We start from the raw sequence: 24,687 nt of genomic DNA, 5'->3' as shown, positions 1-24,687 counted from the left end.
CAGATGTGTCCTTGGGCCTCTGAGGGGAGACTTCCTAGAGGACACACCTGCTCCCCGATCACCTTCATCCACCGAGCCCTGTGCAGGCCACAGTGCATAGCTACAGTGCCCATCAGATGGCATCCCATGTGGGACTCAGGAGGTCACATGAGAGTTGTCCTTTGGAATAAGATGATATGGGATTCCCCTCTTCCTAAAATAAGATGGCTGGATAGCCAGTCTTTCAAAGGGAGCAAGATTACCATGGACAGTCTGTGCAGCAAGTAAGGTGAGGCCTGTGGGTCTGTGGCCATGGCCTATTTCTGTCTATGTCTGTAATTCTTTCTGCTCATCATTTCTGAGGTCCATGTGTTTCCCTGCATTTCACAGCAAAGTTTTCCTTGTCCATAACGCAAATTCCATCTGTGTTTATTATCTAATAAATGTAACTCCAATATTGCCCCTCCTGCTTCGTCTCTCAAAGGCCTAGACTTTAGTTTCTGTTCCTGGGTTACTTGCAGCCTGAATAAGGGTTGTCTGGCTCACACTGTTGTTGGGGTGGCTTGTGCTCAAAAAGGAAGGAGGGCTGTGGCTGGCGAACTGCAAAGGCAGTGGGGGTGCCAGAAATTACACTCAGGATGAGAAGCAGACCCTGAGGCTATAGACACTGAGTCCGTCGCCCATTCTCCTTGGCCAGGCTTAGGTTTAACTGTGTGTGGGCTCTTAGACCCGGGTTTATATTGACATTCAGCTTGATATCATCACATTGACACATATCGCTGCCATCACTACCATGGTTATCACCAAGACCATCATCAACCGTCACCCCTCCCCATTGACATTACTATCAGCATACAACTATGACACCATAATCACTGTCAACATCAACACCATCCTTTCATTGTGAATATCAGACATTTTACAGACACTTTTCAGTAGTTCTTTCTTTTTTTCTCACCATCGAGGACCACAGTGTTCACGTATTTTCCCGACTCATTAAAGCTAATTAGGAGGACCATGTGTGCTGGATTAAATTGGGGAGGGGGTGGCTCATAAAATGAAAGAGAGACTTTATTTCTACTTTTCCTCTGCCTGTTATCTGATGTGGTGGCTACTGCTTTGTAGTAGGGAGGCTGCTTGTTCGTTTTTGGCTGCTCAGCAGCTCAGACCCGAAACTGTATTAATTGAATCACTGCTTGGCCCATTAGCTCTAGCTTCTTATTGGCTAGCTCTTACATATTAATTTTACCCATTTCTAGTAATCTGTGTATTGCCACATGGTTGTGGCTTACTGGGTAAAGTTTCAGCATCTGTCTCCGGTGGGACTACATGGCTTCTCCCTGCCTCCAGTTTAGTTTTCCCCACCTAGGTCTGTTCTACCCTATCAGGCCAAACCAGTTTCTTTATTCATTAGCCAATAAAAGCAACACACAGACAGAAGGACCTCCCACACCACTGCTTTAGCGGCCATTTGGACAACATGAATAAGAACTATACCCCCAAGAAAGACAGAGTGGAAGGCTGGAAGAAGTGTGGATTTCTTGTAAAGCCAAGTGACTAATCAGACTCTAGACTCCTCCTTCTGGACTCCCTTCTGAGGAAAAAAAAAGGGTGAACTTCTCTTCTGTAGCATCTAAAAGGCTGTTCTTTTAATTACATACAAATAACTGGACATAATCTTGATTATTGTACATCACCACCACCACCATTATTGTGCATTGGACAGTCCAGGCAGGTAATCTCTCTAAGAAATCCGGGGAGAACACTAAGATGTTGTAGGATTCCCACCATGAGGGTAGCCCCATTTGAGGACAATCATTAGGAAAATCAGTGGTAGGAAATGATGGTGAGGATGATGGGAAAGGGATATTTATCTGCTGCTAGTGGGGATTGAAAATGGTACAGTCGCTATAGAAACAAGTATGGAGGTTCCTCAAAAAAAAAACTATGGAAAGAACTAATGCAATCCAGTTATAGCAGTCCTGGGGATTTACCCAAATGATTCTAAGTCAGAATATCACAGATATATTCGCACATTCATGCTTGCTGACATGCATTCACAAGAACTACCTAGCTGTATCTACATATGAGTTGATAAAGAACATATAATACATACACACAGTGATATTTATTCAGCTATAAAGAAGAGTCAGTTATGACATTCACAAAAAAATGGATGGAATTGAGGATCACTGTTAAGTAAAATAAGCCAGACTTGAAATATACAAATATCGCGATTATTTCTCAATTGTAAAATCTAGAGCTCTCTCTCTCTCTCTCTCTCTCTCTCTCTCTCTCTCTCTCTCTCTCTCTGTGTGTGTGTGTGTGTAAAAGAGAGGAGAGAGAGAGAAACAGAGATGGGGACAGAGAGATACAGAGAATGCACCTGAGTACAGGTGCCCAAGGAAGTCAGAGGCATTAGAACCCCTGGAGTTGGAGTTACAAGCAGTTTTGAACCATTGAGCATGGGTTCTTGGAACTGAACTCTGGTCTTAGGCAAGAGCAGTACGTGCTCTTAAACTCTGAGCCATCCCTTCCAACCCCAAAATTCATATTTAAGCACACAAACAAAACTGCGCACAGTCGTATATACTTTTAACACTGAAACATGTGGATTCCCAGGTTCACCTATCATTAACTTATGACCTCTATGTACACACAAACATACACGCACACACACACACACACACACACACACACACACACAAATACCCATCACATGCATGTACACACACAACAGAAACAGAGCAATAATTAGCATGAAGGAATTCAGCACCATGGACAGATCAATGGTCTTCATTGAGGGCCCAGAGGAAGGAGTCCCACAAGGTAAGGGTGTGAGGTCGTGGCTGTACTTGATCTAGGTAAATTCCAGAAAGCCCTACTTTGATCTCCTGAGACCAGAACAAGCAGATCGACACGGGAAAGCCTCCTAGGGCTAGAGGATGCAGGGGATGGAGGAACGAGACTGTGACCGAATGCACACAATACTGAAGAATAAGGGAGCGTGAGGTGGGGACGACTCAGTGCTAGAAGAGTCTGTGGGCCGACTGTTCTGTGAGAGGACAGGGCAGCAATGGGCGTAAGTTAAGAAAGATGAGTTGGGGGACCCTTCTACCAAGCTCTATGTTAGTGGTCCCAGCTTCTGGTCCCACAACACTGACGCTGGCATTGTAGGGAGCATATAAAATGTACCTGGGAGTCTGTGCTTCTGATTCTCAGACTCTACGTGGGGTGCTTTCTGCCATGTATATCACATCAAGGTTCAGTGGCTTAAAACCACCCCTCAGGGGCGGCTCACCACTCCATGAGTTAACAGTTAGAGCTTGGATCTGTAGGAGAGTGCTGCTGCAGTTGGGTTCAACAATGTCTAGGATCTGGTTGGTCTCAAGGGAGTCAGCTGAGATGGCTCGCTCTGGCTCCATCCTTGTGTCTTTGCACATAGCAATTTCAGGGAAGCTAAAAAAGGCATCCTGGAAGTCTAAGCACTTACTAACCCCCTGCTTGCACCACAGTTGCCAGTGCACCATTATCCCAAAGAAGTGATGTGGTCGAGCCAAATTCAGTGTGAGAAGGCACAGCGTGAAAGTATAGATCAGAGCGGTAGGATGCATTCAGGAACACTGGGATGGCCTCCCACAGCCTTGCTGTGGTTAATTCCCCGCCATTCCTATTACCAACACCGCAAGAGCCTATTCCTGCTTCACAGACACCATGACTCTATGGCTCCCCAGGGCTGTGGTTCTTAGAATTCGATGTTTTGATGTCAAGACTCCGTGGTTCTGAAAGTGGAAGACTATTACAGCCGAGGAAGAGCACAAGAGCCCAAGAGAAGGCTGAGGAAGTCATGCAAAAGAAAACCCTGCCTAGACTTCAGCCCCCAACTCTGTGTCTGGATCAGGCAAATGGCACCAGCAACACGCTTCGAGTTAGAAAATGTGGATATAGTTCCTGGGTCATGACTCATTTGAGATGACCCCATGGACAGCTTCAAAAGCAATTGTGTGTATGTATGGGGAGGGTATCTGTACATGATGCTGACACTCCAAACACAGATTTTTTTTTATTTGTGACTTTTTTTTAAGTGCTGAAAGTGGACCCCAGGGCCTGATGTTTGCTAAGCAAGTGCTCTACCACTAAGCCACACTCCCAGCCACTCAGACATAGCTCTAACCCAGCCAGTGTTCTCTTGCAGCCAACAGTTATCGAGCCCTGTTTTCTGAGCGATGCAGAAGATCAACAAAGCCCACTCATTTCCAATACTGGGATCCTGGGCCCTGTGTGGCTCAGGATCAGGGGTTTGTTCCCAGTTCCTCCAGCTGCATCCACAGCTGCTGAGACCTTCCTTGAGTTTCAAGGAAGCCAAGATTCAAATGGACTCTTGCTCTTGGCCCTACTTTTATCTGCAAAACAGAGAAGAGAAGAGAACAGAGAAGGGATGGGGTAGGTAAAGAAGGGACTCAACTCTGCTGCTCCCTCTTCCTCACCCTCTCCTGCATCTGAGCATCTGACTCAGTGGTATTCTGGGCCAACCACTGATTGTGTTTCAGATTCAGAGACTGTGCCCCTTGGCTTCTCCTGGAAGAGTGATGGAGAAGCATGGTGTCTCTACAAGGGAAGGAGGCCTAGGGCAACACGACAAACCATGACAGCTACAGAGGAACCAGTGGCAACCCACTAAAAACCCAGGGAAGGACTGTGGCTTGCTCAGTCACACCCCGGCAGGAGACCAAAGCCAAAAGCTGTGGGCCCCCTGCCCTTTGCTAAATGTAAGTTTCTCATTCTAGATGGGATCTCAAGCTCAGCCCGAAGCACCTTTGTAAGCCATCAGACCCAGTGCAGGAGAGTTAGGGAGCTTCTTTGTCAGCAGCTCATAAGGGGAGAAGGGAGGGGAGGCAAGAGCACTTACACTTCCCCAGGACTCAGACCACTCGTTTATATTAGCCTTTCCCCAGAGGCAGGCCACAGAGTGGAGGAGGGTATTAAATATCAGAGAGTTATTTAAAAGCCAATTGCCCGCCCCTCCCAAACAGAGTATGGTCTCTGCTGACTCAACGGAGAAAATGAATCTCGGGCCTATGGATTTTCCTGTGTCTCAAGGCAGTGCGGGAGGAGGGAGGCTGTGATGAGTGACAGAAGATGGAGGCCCACAGTGAAGCTCCCCCTTCCCAGCCAGGGCAGCACAGAGATGCAAGGGGAGAGGAACTGGGTCTCCCACAATTATCATGCCATACTGCTGGGGTGCACCTCCATCTGCCTTAGAGAAAAGTGGACAGAGAAACACCCGAAAGGGATCCCCCAACACACACACACACACACACACACCTTACAGTTGCTCTCACCATATGACTAAGCAAGCTAAGGTCTTAACTGCCATGCAGCCAAGTTCAAGGCCACATGTGAAGGTGGAGGCACAGATATGAATGAGTTATATACTATTTAAATGGCTAAATATCTAAAGAGTCTAGGACTAAGAAGCCCTTTGTCAATATGCACTTTTTTTTCTTCTGTTTCAGATAGGGAAGCTGAGGTTTGGAAACAGAGGGGCTTTCCCAAGAGTTTGAGTGGTCTTCGAGTATCTCTAAGGGCAATGAGGAACTGGTGCCTGCTGAGAAAAGGGGTGGATGCCGTTGGGTGATCCCAGGGAAGTCACCAACCTCCCTGTGCTCCAGGTGCACAGGAGCATAGAAGAAGCAGGGTCTTTCCAAGGAGAAAAAAAAAAAAGGCCAGAGAGAAGAGACCCAAGCACAGGAGGGACACCAGCTTGCAAGGCTCGGAGAGGAATCCTGAAATCTAGTGGGATAAGAAACTCAAGAACAGAGGCCCAAGCTAAGCATGCTGGCAATCCCCTTAAATCCCAGCACTTGAGAGGCAGAGACAAGCAGATCTTGACAGCCAATCTGGTCTATGTAGTGAGTCCAGGTCAGCCATAGCTACCTGTCTCAAAACACTAACAAATGAGCAAAACCCCGAGTCCTGGTCCAGGTGCACAGCTGCCAGTTTCTCTGCTTGGATACAATGCAGTGTTCTTAGCTCAAGGAGAGTTGGAGATGGGTCAGCGCACCACCCAGAGGCTCCCAGTCACACTGCTGAGAGAGGAAGCCTGGGGTGCAGGGGACTGGTATGGCAAAGGAACTATGGGAACCTGAGCTCCTGACCTGGCGTGAGTGGGAGAGAAGCGCTTAACCTTCCAGGTGAGAGTCTCCTGGTACAGTTATAGAGGAGGACCCTCACCTGGCTGGTCTCAAGCCAGAGACTTTCCGTGAAGGTTCTCTCCCTCGTTCCTTCTCTGTGCTGAGCCCTGAGCTCTGCCCTGACAACACAGGAATCAGTCTGATCTGGAGTCCCCACTACCGACAGATTAAAAGCCCAAGAATGCTCTAACAACACTCTGATCACTAAATGACAATTCCAGAAGGAGACGGCAAGCACAGCCAGGAGTTGCAAAGGCGATACCGGTCAAGAAACAGACACTTGCATTGACTGAATCAGGGCACAAACAGCCTCAGCCTCAAGTGGACATGCATTTATTAAAACACCTACTGTACACGACTCCCGGAGAGAGGGCTCTTCTTCCAGAGAACATGGGTTCCCTTGCTCAATGGCTGTAGGTTCTTTGTAGGCTTCTCTTCCCCAAATGAGGGGTTCAGCACCAATTAATGAAGGCTGCCTGCTGCCCTGAAGCCCCTTTGCCTTGCAGGGGGAGCAGTGAGCAGCAACCAGAAGTCAGCTGCCATGAAAACCTGAGAGGGAGCACCGGCCTTGGCAGTGAGCTTCAATTCCTTAAGGGCTGAAGGCAGAAGGTCTCCATGCAGTACAGCCAAGGAGGCAGATGATTCTGGTCCCTCATTTTTGGAGCACCTGTGCCATGGGAGAAGACGGACCTGAGATCTCCAACAACCAAGAGCACAGCCCAGGGCTCCATCTGCATGTTTGCCCTTGCATGTGAGTGTCTGCAAGCTGCCCCCTCTGAGGCTGCAGTTGAAACCTGCTCTGGCCCAGCAAACACGCATTCAAGCACTTAGGTGTACTTCTGAGTCGATGGACGTAAGCCATGTTGCCCTTCAAGCTACATTCCTATGTAGTCAGGCACCGATGAGCCTGTGCAAGACCAATCTATTTGAACTTGCTCTGTGCAAGTTGTGCAAGCTTACACGTGCCCATGTGTGGCCTCACATCCACGTAAGAATAGATTTGTGAGGCCACACATGGGCATGGGTGGGTCTGTGTGCGTAAAACCTGCCTTTCTGTGTAGAGACACACATGGATGTATAAACTCATGTGACCAGGTACGCAGGCATGTCTAACTCTAAACGTGAAAATTACTACTGTCATCATCCAGTAACTGGGAGAGCCATCACAGAGACACATAGAGAGAGGACTGGGTCAACCTCCAGCATCATCAGCCTGGCCCTTGTTGTTGGTATTTGCTTGAGACCCAGACCACCGCAGGCTGTACCTCTTAAGTGGTTTCAATCTGCTGGTCGATCTGTTAAATACAACTTCAGGGAAAAAGTCAACCAAATACCCCCAGTTCAGGAGAAAAAGACTGACTGATTCTTTTGGAGAGGAGGAGAGGCTCCATCCCAACCAGCTCTGCCAAGCAAGATACTCGAATGGCCCGGAGATCAAATGTCACCTTCTCCAACCTGAATAATTCATGCCGAGACCAGGAACGCTCCGGAGTCTGTCTCTTTAAATCAGGTCTTGAGCTTCCCAGTTCTGGAGAGAGAGAGAGAGAGAGAGAGAGAGAGAGAGAGAGAGAGAGAGAGAGAGAGAAACAAAAGTAAATAAGTAAAAAAAAAAATCCAGAACAAAACAAGTCTATCAGCAGCTCAGCCCCCACCTCCGTCCTGGATGCTACCACACCCCCACCCCACCCTACAAAACCAGTTCCTGATTTTCCTACTTCTGGAGCCCTCTCCCCCAACCTGCACCCCCACTCAGTACTGACTGGTGGGGGAGTTTGGAGGGACAAAGCTGAACACCGTATCCTAAGGGTGCTCAGGTGCTGGAGCAAGGTGGGAAAGCAAAGAGCTGAGTCTCTCCACCTACCAGCCCCTGAGTCTGGTAGGGGTCCAGCCCGAAGGAACCAGTGGGAGAGGTCCTGGCAGAGGCAGCACAGCCTGAGTTAGGGGCATGGGAAGTGTGGGGACAGGGGGTACTGTAGACTCCCCTCCGGCATGGGACAGAGTCGACAAAAGACTGATTGACGCACAGGACCTGCAGAGGTGAGGAAACGGCCGGCCGCGCCTAGCGGAACTGGGATCGCAGAAGAGGCAGGCAAAGCTAGGTATTTTCCAGGCTCTCGCCCTTTGCGCAGCTCCTTTCCTCGACTACAAGAAGAGTAACTTTCTCAGCCCACCCTCAGCCCCACCTCCTCTTCTAGAGGTAGCAGTTCTAAATACCTCTCCCACCTTCAGTGGGCGCACAGACCCACCTGCCAGGTCAGCCCTCCGGGCCCCGCCCATACGTGCCAGGCGGGAGGAGGGAAAGAACCTGCCTAAACGTAGGGGGTGGGGAAAGAAGCAAGTCAGAGCTCGGGGAGCCAAACTTCTTAGCAGCTCGGGAACTAGAGAGCACAGCGGCCCTAAGCCTTGCTGCTCCGGAGCCTCCCACCCCGCCTCCCTCGGCGAGGAGGTGCAGAGACTCCGCCGGGGGTGGAGGAGGCGGCCCGGAGGCGGGGAGGGGGAGGCAAACCCTGCCCACTCGGCTCGGAGCCCAGAACAGCCGCGGAAGTCGGAGGCCGGAGCGCAGGGCGACGAGGGCACCGGGGCGGGGGTCTCCTGCCTGACCCCTATCGCCCCCCAGTCAGCAAAGTGGAGGCTTCTTGGACTTTACAAGCAGAAGAAACAGATCGGAACAGCCAGCCGCTCCGGGTCAAGGTCTAGCCTACCCCCACCCTCCCGTGCCACCCCCACCCCATCATCACCAAGCGCTTCCAACTCACTGGTGAGCGCGGCTGGCTGGGGGCTGGATGCGGGGACGGTCGCGATGGCCCCGTGCGCGGGACAGCGGGGGCTCTGGAGCCCGCTGCCGGGGCTGCTGCTCGTGGCAGCGGCGCTGAGCCGGCCCGCCGCGCCCTGTCCCTTCCAGTGCTACTGCTTCGGCAGCCCCCGGCTGCTGTTGCGCTGCGCGTCGGGCGCGGAGCTCCGGCAGCCGCCTCGGGACGTGCCCCCCGACGCGCGCAACCTCACCATCGTGGGCGCCAACCTGACTGTGCTGCGCGCGGCCGCCTTCGCGGGAGGGGACGAGGAGGCGACGGAGGGCGTGCGCCTGCCTCTCCTCACTGCGCTGCGCCTCACACACAACAACATCGAGGTAGTGGAGGACGGCGCCTTCGACGGGCTACCCAGTCTGGCGGCGCTCGACCTGAGCCACAACCCACTTCGCGCCCTGGGAGCCCGTGCCTTCCGCGGGCTGCCGGCGCTGCACTCGCTGCAGCTCAATCACGCGCTGGCGCGGGGCGGCCCCGGGATGCTGGATGCCCTGGACGCCGCGCTCACCCCGCTGGCAGAGCTGCGCCTGCTGGGTTTGGCGGGCAATGCGCTGAGTCGCCTGCCGCCCGCCGCGCTGCGCCTGCCTCGCCTGGAGCAGCTGGACGCGCGCATCAACGCACTGACCGGCCTGGGCCCCGACGAGCTGCGCGCGCTCGAGCGCGATGGCGACTTACCCGGGCCGCGCCTGCTGCTGGCGGACAACCCGCTGACCTGCGGGTGCACCTCGCGCCCCCTGCTGGCCTGGCTCCACAATGCCACCGAGCGCGTGCCCGACGCGCGCCGCCTGCGCTGCGCCTCCCCGCGCGCGCTGCTAGATCGGCCGCTGATGGACCTGGACGAGGCGCGGATGGGCTGCGCCGACGGCGATGCTCACGAGCGCGGGGAAGAGGTGGATGTCGCCGGCCCGGAGCTGGAAGCCTCCTACGTCTTCTTCGGCCTGGTGCTGGCACTCATCGGCCTCATCTTCCTCATGGTGCTCTACCTAAACCGCCGTGGCATCCAGCGCTGGATGCGCAACTTGCGCGAGGCTTGCAGGGACCAGATGGAAGGCTACCACTATCGCTATGAGCAGGATGCAGACCCGCGCCGCGCGCCCACTCCGGCTGCCCCCTCCGGTTCCCGGGCCACTTCCCCGGGCTCTGGTCTTTGAGCCTCACCTCCCTAATGGGAGGCTGTCCCTGTCAGCTGATAACTTTACTGGGACCACCCAGCCTTCCCCTGCCTGGCCTGAGCCCTGGAGATGACACACCAATGAGTTTGAATCTCTGAGACCTTTGGATCCATCGTAGCATCTCTCCCAACCCAAAACTCCAAGGTGTACTCGTTTTTTTTTTTTCCCCCTGGCCTAAGAGCTTCCAGATCAAAAACCCAGAGACGCCCCCATCTGTTTCCAGAAACAAACCCTTCCTGTCTGTCCTTCCTGGACCATTGAAATCCCTTCACCCAAAGGTCTATCCAAAGACCACGCTCTTCCATTTTGAAATCTCTAGCGCTTTCTCCACCACACACGCTTTGAGCCAGACACCTTGGCTAGACTGCACTGACCCCTGTCCCCAGTTAGGAGCCCTCAGTCCTTTTCTCAGAGCTCAGGGGGTCTACATCCCTTCTGGTCTTATCGGAAGGTTTTTGTGGCGTTTGAGCCGTTTGTCCCACCCCAGAATTCTGAGCCCTCCATCTCGTAATCCACATCCAGAGGCTCTGTGGCTTAAGTGGCCTCCTCTAGTCTGGCGTGCTTCATGTACTGATTCTAGCTCAAGTTCCTCCATTCCTTGGCCCTACCTGGGTCTCAGCTCCAGCCCTGTCCCTCTCGAGCCAGGGACATGCCTTGGTGTAGAATCCATCCCTAACCTTTCCAACCGGGAATCGGATGTCCCAACGCTCAGTGTTTGTCCTCAGTCTCAAGCTCAGCTCTTCACCTCGGTCACGTTTGTGCCCTGGCCCAAGTCTTAGGCTTACCCATCACCGGCACTTTTACCTGCCTCTGCCATTCTCTGATCCGGGTCCAGAGAGGAATCTCCCCCATCGTGGGGTGCTACCCACTGCCCTCCTAGAAGGAGTTCTCCCATCCTATGGGACAAGGGCAAGCACCCTATGGCACATAGGCAAACCCTCGTGAGGAAGAGAGCATGTGAGGTGTGCAGGGCCTCCGAACCAGGGTCACTGGTCCATCTGGGAAAGAGAGGCTGGGAGCTGCTATCTGTCGAGTTCGTCTGCACTCTCTCACCCACGCGGTCCTCCCCTGGGAACTCCTCACTACCACCTCTCTCTCATGCCTTCTGGAGGAGGATGGAGTCTGACTTGTTGTCTCAGTCACAAGCCTTCCTGGGTCAAGGTCACGGCCTCAGCGCCCTGCCTTCTGCACGATCCCAAAGCACAATGGTGAGTGAGGAGGGGCCGCCTTCCCGCTGCCGCTCACCCTAAGTCAGGCAGAATGGCAGGCCCGTGCTGCCTCTGCACAGGAAGTCTTCCTCCTCTGTGTATTGGCTTGAGGCCCGCCTTCCCGCCCTCAACTGAGAAATCTGGACCTCCCTTGGGCTGTTTTCTATAAAGTCTGCAATAATCTCCGATACTCTCTGCTCTTGTAAGTGGTACTGTGTCTTTCCTGCTGACCTTGGGGCCTTGGTGGCAGCGAGAGGTGGCAAGGGGGCATTTGAGGCCGTGTCCCTTGTCTGTTCTCTGGAGTTGTGTGTGGGGGGGAGGGGGTAGAAATGGACTGTGGGTTCACAGAGCAAGACTGAGACTAGATACGTGGAGGGACTTTCCACCACTCTCCACACTCTCCTGCTTTTTGATGGTCTGAAATGGGCTTATCCACAACCAGCAATGAATTCTACACTTTTTCACACTCCCTGTCCTTTGGGGTGGGGGCCTGGAAGGAAATATGTTTAGATTGACTAATCTTGCCTGGGATGAGCCTCTTAGGAAAGAGGCCAGCTACAGAGGAGAGGCAGTTTACTGAGGCAAATTTGTCTGAGGGGCCATTGGCTGCTCCAGGCTCATCTGCCTGCTAACCTTTTTGCCTAGGGAGCACTGGGTGTACAAAAGGAGGAGAAACAGCAGCCTAGAGGGGGTGAGGCAGAGTGACCCCCGCTTTATAAAGGCAGTGGGAAGCAGGTGGGCCACAGGCTGGAAGAAGTGGCTCATCTCTTATTTCGGGATTCCCAGAGTTGTTTACTTAGGTTCTCAAAGCCCTGGAATCATGGGCAGAAGTCTAAAATTCCAGCATGTATTTTAAAAAGTTCAGAGCCACGTGTTTCTAGAATGTGTGGCTTCTAAACATTGAAAAGGTCATCCTGGTGCCCTGGGAAGCCTCTGTTGTCTTGGCGGTACACAGTGCACTTCCTCCTCGTCTTCTCCTGGTGGAAGCTGTATCCATCCCCCCAGCCGTTTTCCATGGACGTCTGTCAGGGACCTTCAGTGTGTGCTCTGGGCGTCCTCTAGAAAAGAATAGTTATGTTCTTATCCAGGTTAGGGAACCACCTCTCAACAGATCACCTCGGTGCTAAAAGTGTACCGTAACTGCAGTAAATCCTAGCAGATAAACGGTGCTGTTGGCTGTGGGCGCATTATCGGCAAACCAATTGAACCTTTTACATGGTGCCACTTTGGATACTCTGCTAAGAACTTAGTTTTCCTGAGCCATGGAATAGCAACAGATATTTTAAAAGTCAATTGAAGGCCTGTTGTATATGATGCAAGGCTTTGACTTCGTGTTGTTGATGGACTCCATTAGAAGCCAGCTCCTGGTCATGCCAGCCCATGTCCCCAGCCTTTGTCCTCTGCGGGTCTAGCCTCACACTTAGCCTATGCTGGACACAGCTCTGCCAGTCCTAAGGAGCCTAAGGACTGGGAGCCCCAGACCCAGCCTAAAGGGTCTTTGTAGATGAAGTAGCGTTTGAGCTGAGTTGGGGTTTGTACTGTTTTGTTTTGTGATGCCAAGAAGGTCAAATCCAGATCCTTGCACAGGCTAGGCAATCACTGTACCACTGAGCTACACCCACAAGCCCTTGGTTTGTGTTTCCTTTGGTTGGTTTTGATACAGGATATTGCTACGTGGCCTAAACTGGCCTTGGACTTACGACCCTCAATTCTCAGCCTCCTTGGTTCTGTGCCTCCAGGAATGAGCCTGACTCCCCATACCATCCACTCAGTCCAAAGCCTCTCCCAGGAGCTGCTACAAATGAGGGGTGGGGAGAGGCCCAGAGGATGGGGCAGCAGGGACAGAGTGGCAGAGGCAAGGTTATCTCTGGATGTCTCCTTAGAGAGCAGGTAGGGCAGTGAGCAGGCGAGGGCAGGTAAGTGTAGGTGGAACTGTCAAGACTGTGGTAGACATGAACCCTCTGAGCACAGAGAGACGGGCAGACTTCCCAGGTTTCTGTGACCCCATAAGAGGTTCGAAATTGCCAAACTTCTCTGGGAACCTCTGGTGTTGGTGACCCTGAGACCATTCTCGCCCCTCAGATCTAGAGTGAGAGCCGATGAGGGCCTGGCTTGAGCCTGAGGACCGAGTTCAAATCTGACTAAGCACCCACCTTCCCAGGTCATCTGAACACTTGCAAGTCCTGTGTGCTGGGGAATGCTGCCGAGTAGGTCTCCACCTTTCTAGCGCAGGCTGGCGCTGTCCCCTAGAGTTCCCTGTCTCTCTGCAGCTCTGTCTTTCTTCCATTCAGGCTGTGACCTCTGCAGACACTGCCTCCGACTGAAGGCCTTCTCCATCTTCATTAAGTCGGCCTGGCAGATGCTCGGCCCTAATTTACTGGCATGGCCTTTCCTGGGCTGAGAGAAGCGAGGAGGGCAGTTAATAACTCTGCTCCACAACCTCACCCCACCTCGTGCGCCCTCTCACTTCCCTCAGCATCCTGCCTGCGGGGGCAGCTTTTCCGGGGGTTGAAGATAGAAGGTGCTCAACGCAGGTTTCCTTGAATGGGCGTGGAGACCAAAGCTCAGAGTGTACAGGAGCTGCTTCGGGTCACACAGAGGCCAGAATTCCCGCCTCCAAGGCTGGTCTGCCCCGAGTACTTGCTGGGTCCGTCACCTCCGGATTCGGCATCTTCTTATTCCTGTGGTACCACTTCCAGAAGCCAGGATGAACCATGGAAACCTAGGGAGGAAAAAAGCACAGTGGGGGGGGGGCACCATCAGTTGCTTCAGACAGGTTGAAGGAGTCCTGATCTTGGAGGCAGCAGGTGTGCTGGGGGCCATGTCTGTTGTGAGGGGGAGCAACGGGCTGATTCTGGGTGCCTGAGCTCAAGTCCCTGCCTTTCAACCCACCCTTCCTCCTGCACTGGCTCTGCTGAACACCTGCTGAGCACAGGGCTCGCATATAAGAACCAGATCTTACTGCTGTTCTGGATCCAGCTGGTGCCACGCAGGGTCACTGCAAATGCGGCCATGCAAACATAGGATGTCAGGGAAGTCCCTGAGTTGGCCACTCACGCTGGGAGACTTCGATGGAAAAGGACTCACTATCGATAATCACATGGAAAAATTAAAAAATAATAAATTTTTATTACAAAGGAAGCCAGACAGGGTGGCACACAAGCCACAGGTGTCTGCAGGCAACGCAGGAGGATCACCAAAAGTCTGAGGGCGTCTTAGGCCAGGATGAGACCTCAAACGACAGCAACAGCTACAGGGACTGGAGAGTAGCTCAGTGCCTACGAGGACTTACTGCTCTGGTAGAGGACCAGGATTCAGACCCCAGCACCCATGTCAGGCAGCTCACCCCTGCTGCGGAGGACCTAGTGCCCTCTGCTGGCCTCCTTACACACCCACGTGAATGCACAAATGCATACGGACATGAATAAAATTTAAAACACTTTTCCATTTAAATCTCAAAAAAAAAAAAAAAAAGCGGGGACTTAAGAAATGGCTCAAACGTTAAGATCACTTGCTGTTCTTCCGGTGATGCCACTTTGGTTCCCAGCGCCTACACTGAGGGTCGGAATCGCCTGTAACTTCATATCCAAATCCAAGTGTTTTTCTGGTCTTGAAGCACCTGTATATATATATTCCATACACATAGAGATACACACATACAAAAAATAAAAACTCAAATGTTTATTTTTTTAAGTGGGCAGGCTAGGGCGGCAGCTAGGGGGAGTGCTTTCCTAGCATGTACAAAACCCTGACTTTGGTCCCCAAAACTACATAGATGGGATGTCGCAGCATATGCCTGCATACCTGCAATTCCTGCAGTTGGGAGATGGAGACAAAAAGATCAGTTCAAGGTCATCCTTGGTGTCATAGAAAGTTTCAGGTCACTCTGGGCTACATGTAACCCTGCTTTTAAAAAGGATTCTACAGCTACCTCTCTCTCTCTCTCTCTCTCTCTCTCTCTCTCTCTCTCTCTCTCTCTCTCTCTCTCTGTGTGTGTGTGTGTAATCAAATGGGGGGGGGGGGCAAGGATTGCTTAGAACTGTGTAGACTGCTGTCCCTGGACCCAGTGACTTTTGACCAGGAGAGAGGGAAAGTGTTGAACCGCTGGGCTGGACCAGCTCGTCTCCCAGAACTGCGTGACTAATGCCCTCCCTCTCTTGCTCTCTGGCCATGAGAGCTCCTCCTCACATCTTGGGGGTGCAGCCAGCTGTCCCCGGCCCTGAGCCCCCATTAGCACAGCACCTTCTCCCAGCATAGCATCAGGACTCTCACTGCTGTGCGTCTGGCTCCTCGCCTGTACTGGCCGCTTTTCTTGCCCCTTGCCCACATCAGGACGGGGGGAAACTGTCTCCCTTTTAGGTCCTCACCCTAGTACCCAGAAAATATTTTCAGAACTCCCCGAGCCTCGGTCCTACCCAGCTGATACACAAATCCAAAGGGAGAGGATCACAGAGGGCACTCTGACCTCCCTCCCTGCACTTTGCTACTCCCACAACCCCCCACCTCATTAAACTGTAATTGCGATGATTTAAGATGCCTGGGTGGCCAGTTCCTCCCTACTGTTTCACAAAGGGAATAAACTTGACGAAGATGCCTGTGGTCCTGTCTCTTGGGAGACAGAAGTATTATGTCCAGGCGTTCAAAGCCAACCTCAACTGTTCCAAGACCAACCGGAGCAACCTGAGCCCCGCCCCTGCAACGCTAAAACAAACTTTCGGAGTGCGACCCTGCAAAACATAATTTAGAGTTGGCTTCTTCACTTCAGTTTTGAGTAAGATTTAACCTTCTGGCTCTCTTTTGGATACTTTTTCAGGGTCCTGCCTGGGAAGAGCCTTCCCAAGCTTTTCAGTGTGTCTTCTTCATCTTGGGGACCTGAAGAGACATCTATTGGCAGAGGCGTTGTGATTTCCCCCGTTCTCTTTTCTTGATATAAAGGCGCCATCTGCTGGTCGAGATGGGGCAGTTCCTTAGTTCCTTTCTTCTTTCAGGCCACTATGCATGAGGTATTGAAGCCCATAGGAACTGCTAAGAAGCTAAGGATACAGTTTCGAGTAAAGCGGGGAAAATAGTATGTGACGTCACCCAGAATTTTCTATATGTTAGAGATCTTTTTAGACGCTATTTTTCTTTTAACCTGTTACCCTAGTGACAGTTCCTGCCTCACAGATGAGGAGCATAGGTCACAAGGAGATGAATATGGCTAATAAGATCAAGATCGTATAAGGTGAATAAGAGGCCAGTGGGCTTAGGACCCAGACAGTGAGCTCCGCAGCCGTGCTCTAGACTTCTTAGGGGGGAAACGGGAGCAAGGATGGTAGGAAAGGACCGTCTTTGAATGAAGTAGCCATGCAAGGCTCTTCTGAGAAACCAGCTGGGAAAGACCAACCTAGGAAGAAGCATCTAGGGCTGAGGGACGGAGACCGAAATTTCCAGTATCTGTTGGGGGTGAACTCTGGCCCTGAGCACCTCTCTAGTCTGTTCCCTTTTCAGTTCCACGGCCAACTCTGCATCTCTCAAAGAGATCTTGCCCTGCTTCCTTCATGACTTCCTCCCTGCAGCGCCCCTCCTGGTCCATGCTCAACACTGCAGCCGGACCGATGGCGGGGACACATTAACGGGATCCCTCTCGCTCCACTGCCGCTACCCCATTCCCTTCTGGATGGTGACCTCCTCCCTCTGGTTGCTGCCAGCTCTCCCAGCCGCCTTCACCCCAGTACGACAAAGGCCTTACAGTTACCTACAGGTCCAGGCTGTCTCTCCCGTAAGCATCCTCCCCGTGTGCCCACGGAATGTCCACAGCCCCTCTTCACACACCTACCTCTTTCCTGTCCTTCAACATTCACTCCAGACTTCTCTTCCTCCCAGAAGCCTGTCTGATAGTCCTCTCAGCTACCCCAACAGAGCAAGAAGACCCCCCCCCCTTAGCGTGGCTTGCTGTGCTATGTGTCAAGGCCATTCCTCAGCAAGTCCAAACTTTGGTCTTGTCCTCTGTAGACATATGAACAATTGGAGGACGATTGCCACAAACCCAGCAAATGGCGCAAACCAATAAACAATTGTTTGCAGTAGTGATCTCTTACTTGTTCAGCCTGCCTGCCTGCCTTCCTCCTCCTCTCTGGTTCTTTTGGAGGCAGGGTCTTCCTATACAGCCAAGGTCTTCCTGTCCTGAACTTCTGAGCACCGAGTGTGAGCATGTACTGACCGCTATGCCTGTCTTCATTTATTTTTCTTTCATGTTGGAATTTAGACAGTTAAACCCCACCCTTTGGGGGAGATTGGTCTAAGAGTTTTGAAGAGATATAAAACAGGTCCCTATCTTCTAGAAATCACCCTCCTGATGCCTCTTCACAGCCAGCTTTCACACAGTCCCAGCCACCAGCAAGCACTGGCCCTATTTCCCGCACATACTCACAACATATACACAAAATAAATAAATATAAATAATAAATGTTTTATTTTGTTGTATGCTATTTCACCTGAATATACACCTTTGTGCTTCATCCATGCCTAGTGTCCAGAGGGGCCAGAGAAAGTGTTGGATCCCCAGAAACTGGAGTTACAGAGGGTTGTGAGTTGCCATGAAGGTGCTGGGAATTGAACTCAGAACTCTGGAAGAAGATACTGTGCTCTTAGCTGCTGATCCATCACTCCAGCCCCTAAATATGATTTCTTTTTTAAGATTTATTTATTTATTATGTATACAGCATTCTCAGTATTCTGCCTGCATGTATCCCTTCAGGTCAGAAGAGGGCACCATATCTCATTATAGATGGTTGTGAGCCATCATGTGGTTGCTGGGAATTGAACTCAGGACCTTTGGAAGGGCAGGCAGTGCTCTTAACCACTGAGTCATCTCTCCAGCCCTAAATATGATTTCTTAAAAAAACATTTTTCTAAGTGTTTTTGGCTTAAAATCATAAATGGAGAATGTTGTCTTTCAAGTGTCTTTTCTGAATCTACCAAGACCATCACCATTTTAACCCTCTCTCATGAACTTAAATATTTGTTCTTATTTTCATTTTTTTTTTTTTTTGCCCTGGAATAAAAGAGTTGTTAGTAGTAACAGTGGTGCATTTGAGACAGGATCTGTGTAGCCCTGGCTGTCCTGGAACTCACTCTGTAGACCAGGCTGACCTGAGAGATCTGCTGCCTCTGCCTTCCAAGTTCTGGGATAATATTACTATATTGTATTGGGTTACATAAGGCCATGTTCGTGCAAATTTATGAGTGCAGGCTGAGCGCCTCCCCATGGTCTACTGCCCTCCCTTCATAATCCTTCTTTTCATTTAATTCTATATTTGTTCAGAACAATATTTTCTCTTCTTTTTTGGTGAATTCCTCTCTGAGCCATTTAGAGGTCTTGCTTGATTTCCAAATACCTGCAGACTTCCCAGATACATTTTTTGGTGTTAATTTCCAGTTTATTTCTGTGTTGATCAGAGAAAAAAATATGAGCTAAAAATTTTAAGTTTATTAAGGATCTCTTTAGGCACAGAAAATACAAGCTATGTATTTGAGAAGGATACTTCTGTTTTGTTTGGGGGTAAACTATGCAGCGATGTCTTCTAGGCCACACTAATATCAATTCGGTCATTCAGACCTTCTGTACCCTCTTCTGCCTCAGTCGACTGATGAGAGAGGGTTATCCTTTCTGCTCCACCCCTGGTTACACCACGTATCTGGACATACAATGACCAGGTGCACTGTGCATTTAGGATTATCATGTCTTGATAAACTGACACTCTTACTAGTATACAAACCCTTCACCAGCTCTATTAACATTCCTTGTTCTGAAATCTACTTTGTCAATTACTAATATCGCCATTAATTGTGCTTTTTTTCTTGTTTGCATGGTGTAGCTTTTCTAACTTTTGAGGGGCCGTTTTGTTTTGGGTCCAGAGCTGAAGTTAAGCCTCCTGACTGCTGGGATTATAGGTGTGAAACAATACACCTGCCCTCTGTCCTACGAAATTTAACACATCAGCCAGCTGGTGGCTCACGCCTTTCGTCCCAGCACTCAGAGGCAAGCGGATCTCTGTATGTCTGAGGCCAGCAGCCAGAAATACATAGTGAGACTCTGTTTTGAAAAAAAAGAAAAAGAAAAAGAAAAGAAAAAAAAAAGAAATTTTAGTATATCCCTTGTCTTTATATGTAAAGCAGGTTTCTTTTTTTTTTTTTTTGCTATCTTTTTAATTGATTCCCCTCCCTGCCTCTCCCCTCCCCTTCAACCCTCTCCCAAGGTCCCCATTTAAAGCAGGTTTCTTAAAGATTTATTTATTTATTATGTATATAATGTGCTGCATGCATGCCAGACAAGGGCACCAAATCTCATCATAGATAGTTGAAAGCCAGTATGTGGTTGCTGGGAATTGAACTCAGGACATCTGCAAGAGCAGTCAGTGCTCTTAACCTCTGAGCCATCTCTCCAGCCCCCTAAAGCAGGTTTCTTATAGACAGAATTTAGTTAGATGATAAACCCGGTCTGGCAATCTCTGCCATTAATTTGTTGTGTTTACTCCATTTTCATTTGTTATGGTTACTGATATCATTGGGTTTTATTGGTTTTTATTGTTTTAAAAATACTATTTTTATTTTTCTGTTTTTTCCATCTATTTTTCTTTTTGTAGATGTCTCTGATTTCCTGCCTTCTTTTGAAATATCTGAATTAATTTTTAATATGCTATTGTTTCTATTTTCACTTATAGATGTGTTTCTATCTTGAGTTGTTGCTCCAGGGATCACAATATACACACCTTTTCCTGGTCTACTTAGGGTTATTACCTCATCACTTCAAGTATAATAGTATTTTTACATTTTTTCATCACATGTGTTTATGCGTGTGTTCATCCACATGTATATATGGGTATGCACACACAACATACTTGTGAAGATCACAGGACAACATCCTTCCGCCCTATGGGTTCTGGGGATCAATCTCTGTTCATCAGACTCGGTGGTAGTCACCTTTGCCTCCTGAGCCTTCTCAACAGCCCTCAAATACAACACAGAAGATGTGTGAATAAAAAAGTTCTTAATTTCCCTCACATTACAGATGTCTTATGGTGCTAATTCTCTGTCAGGAGTGGCAACCCTGCCAGCATTACGGTCTTTCCTCGTTTCGTTGGTCATGGTCCTAAAGAACAGTCAACAGAACCTTGTATTTTTACCCAAATCATTGCTATGTCCGTCACATTGCATTCCTGAAAATCTGAGCTTATCTTTGTCATAATTTCCCTTCGACCTGAAAAGTTTTTTTTTTCTGAAAAGTTTTATTTGTTTTTTTTTGTAAGTGTGGTGATATGTTCGTTTAGTCTTTATTAATTTGAGAATCTGTCTTACAAAGACTCATAAAGGGTGACTTTTTTTTTACTGGATATGAAGTTCGGAGTCCACATTTCTGTTAGCCTTTTAAATCTAGTTCATGTTCTTTTGACTTCCATGTTTTCCCCTGAGAAACCTGTGTTCAGACAGTAATTCTTTAAATGAAGAACATTCAGGAATACATCATTTTCTCTAGTGGCTTTCAAAGAGTTTTAACTTGATCTTGGGTTGTAGGAGTTTAGTAATATTTGTCTATACATTGTTTTTGGGTTTTTTTTTTTTTTTTTTTTTTTTTTTTTTTTTTTTTTTTTTTTTTTTTGTTTTTTTTTTTTTTTTTTTTTTTTTTTTTTTTTTTTTTTTTTTGAGACAGGGTTTCTCTGTGGCTTTGGAGCCTGTCCTGGAACTAGCTCTGTAGACCAGGCTGGTCTCGAACTCACAGAGATCCGCCTGCTTCTGCCTCCCAAGTGCTGGGATATACATTGTTTTTCTTCTAAAAATGGTGATGTTTAATCTTGTCAACTCTGTAGGATCTGTAATCACGTGGAGGACATACCTCTGGGTGTGTCTGTGGTATGTCCCCAGAGAGAAGTGACTGAGAGGTGGAAGGGATCCACCCTCAGAGTAGGTGGCATCTCCCAGCAGGTGGCCCAAATATAAAGAGGCCAGGGAAGAAACAGTTCTGCCTGTCTCCTTAGTTCCTGCGAAAGTGCGTGAGTATGCCTCTCACTGATGCCTCCATGGATGCTGACCTGCTCTGTCCTCCACTGACGTCAGACTCCAGGTCTCTCAGTTTTCCAGTGTGGCCTGGACGCCAGCGATTCCCTAGAAATCCCCCAGGCCTTCAACACCAGACTGGAGCTCCAGAGGCAGCCAGCTGGTGTGGGAGAATTGTCTGTATTCTGTCGGGCATGTTATAAATAAACGCTGATTGGCCAGGCAGGAAATATAGGCGGGAAAACCAGACAGGAAGTAGAAAGATGTAATGAGAAAAGGAGAATTCTGGGAAGGAGGAAGTTGATTCCTCCCACTCCTGCCCAGACCACGGAAGCTGCAGGATGTGAGCTGCCCCACGGAAAAAAGGTACTGAGCCACATGGCTAACATAAATCAGAAAAATGGGTTAATCAAGATGTGAGAGTTAGCCAGTGAGAGGCTAGAGCTAATGGGCCAATCAGCTTTATAACTTACAGAGATCTTTGTGTGATTTTTCTCTGGGACTAAACAGCTGGGGGTACAGGCAGGACAAAAACCCCAACAAGCCGGGGGTTGGTGGCGCACGCCTTTAATCCCAGCACTCGGGAGGCAGAGCCAGGCAGATCTCTGTGAGTTCGAGGTCAGCCTGGTCTACAAGAGCTAGTTCCAGGACAGGAACCAAAAGCTGCGGGGAAACCCTGTCTCGAAAAAAAAAAAAAAAAAAAAAAAAGGCAAGCTCATGTTATAGCCAGCTTTGTAGGTAGAGTAGCTACTAGGTTCTCTGCCTCTCCAGCAAACAGAAAACCATGGTTGGGCTACCCAGCCCTTCATAATATGTGCGTCCTAAGGGCCTCAGCCTCCACAGAATCCTGCCTAATTCATCTCTCGAATATGTTAATGTGTGTCTTCCGTCAGGTTGGAGCAGGGAGCAGCCATATTTCCTCAAATATTACTTTTTCTGCAGCAATGTCCCCTATCAAATGACAATGAAACTATGATCAGGCCCCACATATCACACACCCAGGACCCCAAGGCTCTGTTAACTCTAAAAGAAATGTATCCCTCCTTTTTCACAGATGAAAAAATTCTATCATCTATCTTCAAATTCAGTGAATTTTTTGTTACCTCCCTTATGTGAACCTAGCCAGTGTTTATTTTATTTCAGTTACTCTTTAATCCTAGAATCTGTTTTGTTATTCTCCCTATAGTTTCTGTGTCTCTGCTTTGAACAAATAGATGTCTTTCTAGCCATTTAAATTATAAACTACCACCTCTAATAATAATCTTAGAATGAAAGTCTTCTTAGAGTTGGTGCCTTTTGTTGGGACTAATGAGTCCTGGCCTTCAGCTGCTCTTCCCTCCTAGAACCTTCTAAGTGAAGTTACTAGAAGCTGTGCCTAGTTAGAGGATCAGAGGATGGGATTTTCACCTGTTGGGCATTGATTTAAGCCTACACGGTGTTAAGAAAGAGGGGCTTTGGTATCAGTGTTTAAAGGTCCCTGTGTCAGTCTGTCTCTGAGTCTGTGTCTTCTCAACCTTGCCCAAAGCGCACTAACTGGGGTCTAGCGCATAGAGCGCAGACCCGGGGCCGCGGTGTGCGGCAGCCCATTATAATTTTTATCTTAAGTTCTGGTCACAGTATGTGCCTGTGTGTGTTTACAATAATTTTAGATCGTGTTCTGGGTAGTGTGAATGTTATATTGTGTAGACTATGGGACCTATTATCACCTGCGGAATGTTGATGTTGCCAAGGCTGTCGTTAGAAGCAACCGATGGCTGGTGAGATGGCTCGGTGTGGAAATCCACTTGCAGCTCAAGCCTTGCTCACATAAAAGTAGGTGGAGAGCCGGGCGGTGGTGGCGCACGCCTTTTATCCCAGCACTCGGGAGGCAGAGGCAGGCGGATCTCTGTGAGTTCGAGACCAGCCTGGTCTACAGAGCAAGTTCCAGGACAGGCTCCAAAGCTACAGAGAAACCCTGTCTCAATAAACCAAAAAAAAAAAAAGTAGATGGAGAAAACCAACTCCACAAGGTTGTCTTCTGACCTCCACGTGTTCTCTCTCTCTCTCTCTCTCTCTCTCTCTCTCTCGGGCATTGCCCTCCTCTGACTTCCTTGGGCACTGGGTATACACACATGCAGGCAAAATGCTCCCACACAAAAAATAAAAAAATACATCTAAGCGTCAACAAAAAAAGATAAATGCCCAAGTATACCTCCTGTCCTGCTTTGTCTGTAAGAGAACAAAAGGAATGACCCCCACATATGGCTACCCAGGAGGACAAGGCTTTGGCATAAGTTGACACAATTTTTACAGGAATATGAAGAATAAATTTTCATCACATAATCATTTTTTAAATTATCATATTCATGGGCCTCTTTTTTTTCTTTTCTTTTCTTTTTTTTTTTTTGAGACAGGGTCTCCCTATGTAGCTAGATAGACCCAGAACTCACTATGTAGATCAGGTTGGCCTAAAATTCAGAGATCTGCCTGCCTCTGCCTCCCAAGAGCTTGGATTAAGGGTGTGTACTACCTTGTCCAGCATACCTTTTCTTTCTTTCTTTCTTTCTTTCTTTTTTTCTTTCTTCTTCCTTCTTTCTGTTTTTTGTTGTTTTTCTTTTTTTCTAAATATTTATTTATTATGTATACAATGTTCCTGTCTGTATGTATGCCTGCAGGCCAGAAGAGGGCACCAGACTTCATTACAGATGGTTTATGAGCCACCATGTGGTTGCTGGGAATTGAACTCAGGACCTTTGGAAGAGCAAGCAATGCTCTTAACAGCTGAGCCATCTCTCCAGCCCCTGTTGTTGGTTTTCAAGACAAGGTTTCTCTGTAGCTTTGGAGCCTGTCTAGCTCTTGTAGACCAGGTTGGCCTTGAACTCACAGAGATCTGCCTGCCTCTGCCTTCTCTTTAATTGAAAATAAGACACTGTCTATTAGAATGTTGGCTGGTCCTCTCCATTGAGGTCCTTACTCTTCCCCTGTATCCCATAGCTCAGGGGAGGTAAAGCTTGGGGAACTGAAGTGACTTCAGAAAGACCTGGCGGAGTAGGCTATGGAGAGCGGGCAGAGCCAGAACCAGGACTGGGCTGAGGACTGTAACTGAGGAGACAGTAACAGACGGGAGACAGGGTCTTCAACTCGGAAGTCAACCAGGGCTCATGGAATCTAGGCAGTTCTGAGAGAGACCCAAGGCTTGGCAGCTTCCCCCTGAGGCCACGAGGCTAGACACTAGAAAAACAGAAATGGGGAAATCCCTCGGGAATCTTCAGGAGAGCCCAGAGGAGGCACAAAACCAGGGCAGTCCCAGGCAGGC

At 49.3% G+C, this 24,687-nt stretch overlaps 2 protein-coding genes across 2 annotated transcripts; one reads left to right on the top strand and one right to left on the bottom strand.

The window, feature by feature from the left end:
* Positions 1 to 6,467: 6,467 nt before the first annotated feature.
* LOC126508951 (uncharacterized) lies at positions 6,468 to 8,905 on the bottom strand. Its single transcript, XM_050154469.1, has 4 exons — positions 8,901 to 8,905; positions 8,420 to 8,814; positions 7,629 to 7,701; positions 6,468 to 6,840 (listed from the first exon to the last, which is right to left on the bottom strand). The coding sequence occupies exons 1-4, from the start codon at positions 8,903 to 8,905 to the stop codon at positions 6,636 to 6,638; spliced, it is 678 nt and encodes a 225-aa protein (XP_050010426.1). The 3' UTR covers positions 6,468 to 6,635.
* Tpbgl (trophoblast glycoprotein like) lies at positions 8,730 to 11,538 on the top strand. Its single transcript, XM_050154519.1, has one exon. The coding sequence runs from the start codon at positions 8,974 to 8,976 to the stop codon at positions 10,126 to 10,128; it is 1,155 nt and encodes a 384-aa protein (XP_050010476.1). The 5' UTR covers positions 8,730 to 8,973; the 3' UTR covers positions 10,129 to 11,538.
* Positions 11,539 to 24,687: the final 13,149 nt, after the last annotated feature.

This window comes from Alexandromys fortis, unplaced genomic scaffold (assembly GCF_014885135.2).
Source record: "Alexandromys fortis isolate MF-2015 unplaced genomic scaffold, M_Fortis_MF-2015_v1.1 scaffold_77, whole genome shotgun sequence".
NCBI classification, from domain to species: domain Eukaryota; kingdom Metazoa; phylum Chordata; class Mammalia; order Rodentia; family Cricetidae; genus Alexandromys; species Alexandromys fortis.
This window is presented reverse-complemented; position numbering and strand designations above follow the sequence as displayed.

Coding starts and splice junctions, on each gene's coding strand:
- Tpbgl (XM_050154519.1), top strand. CDS start 8,974: ATGGCCCCGTGCGCGGGACAGCGGGGGCTCTGGAGCCCGCTGCCGGGG.
- LOC126508951 (XM_050154469.1), bottom strand. Junction 7,702..8,419: donor CCGGAGGGCTGACCTGGCAG/GTGGGTCTGTGC, acceptor CTCTCTCTCCAG/AACTGGGAAGCTCAAGACCT. Junction 6,841..7,628: donor TCTCGGCATGAATTATTCAG/GTTGGAGAAGGT, acceptor CCCATGGCACAG/GTGCTCCAAAAATGAGGGAC.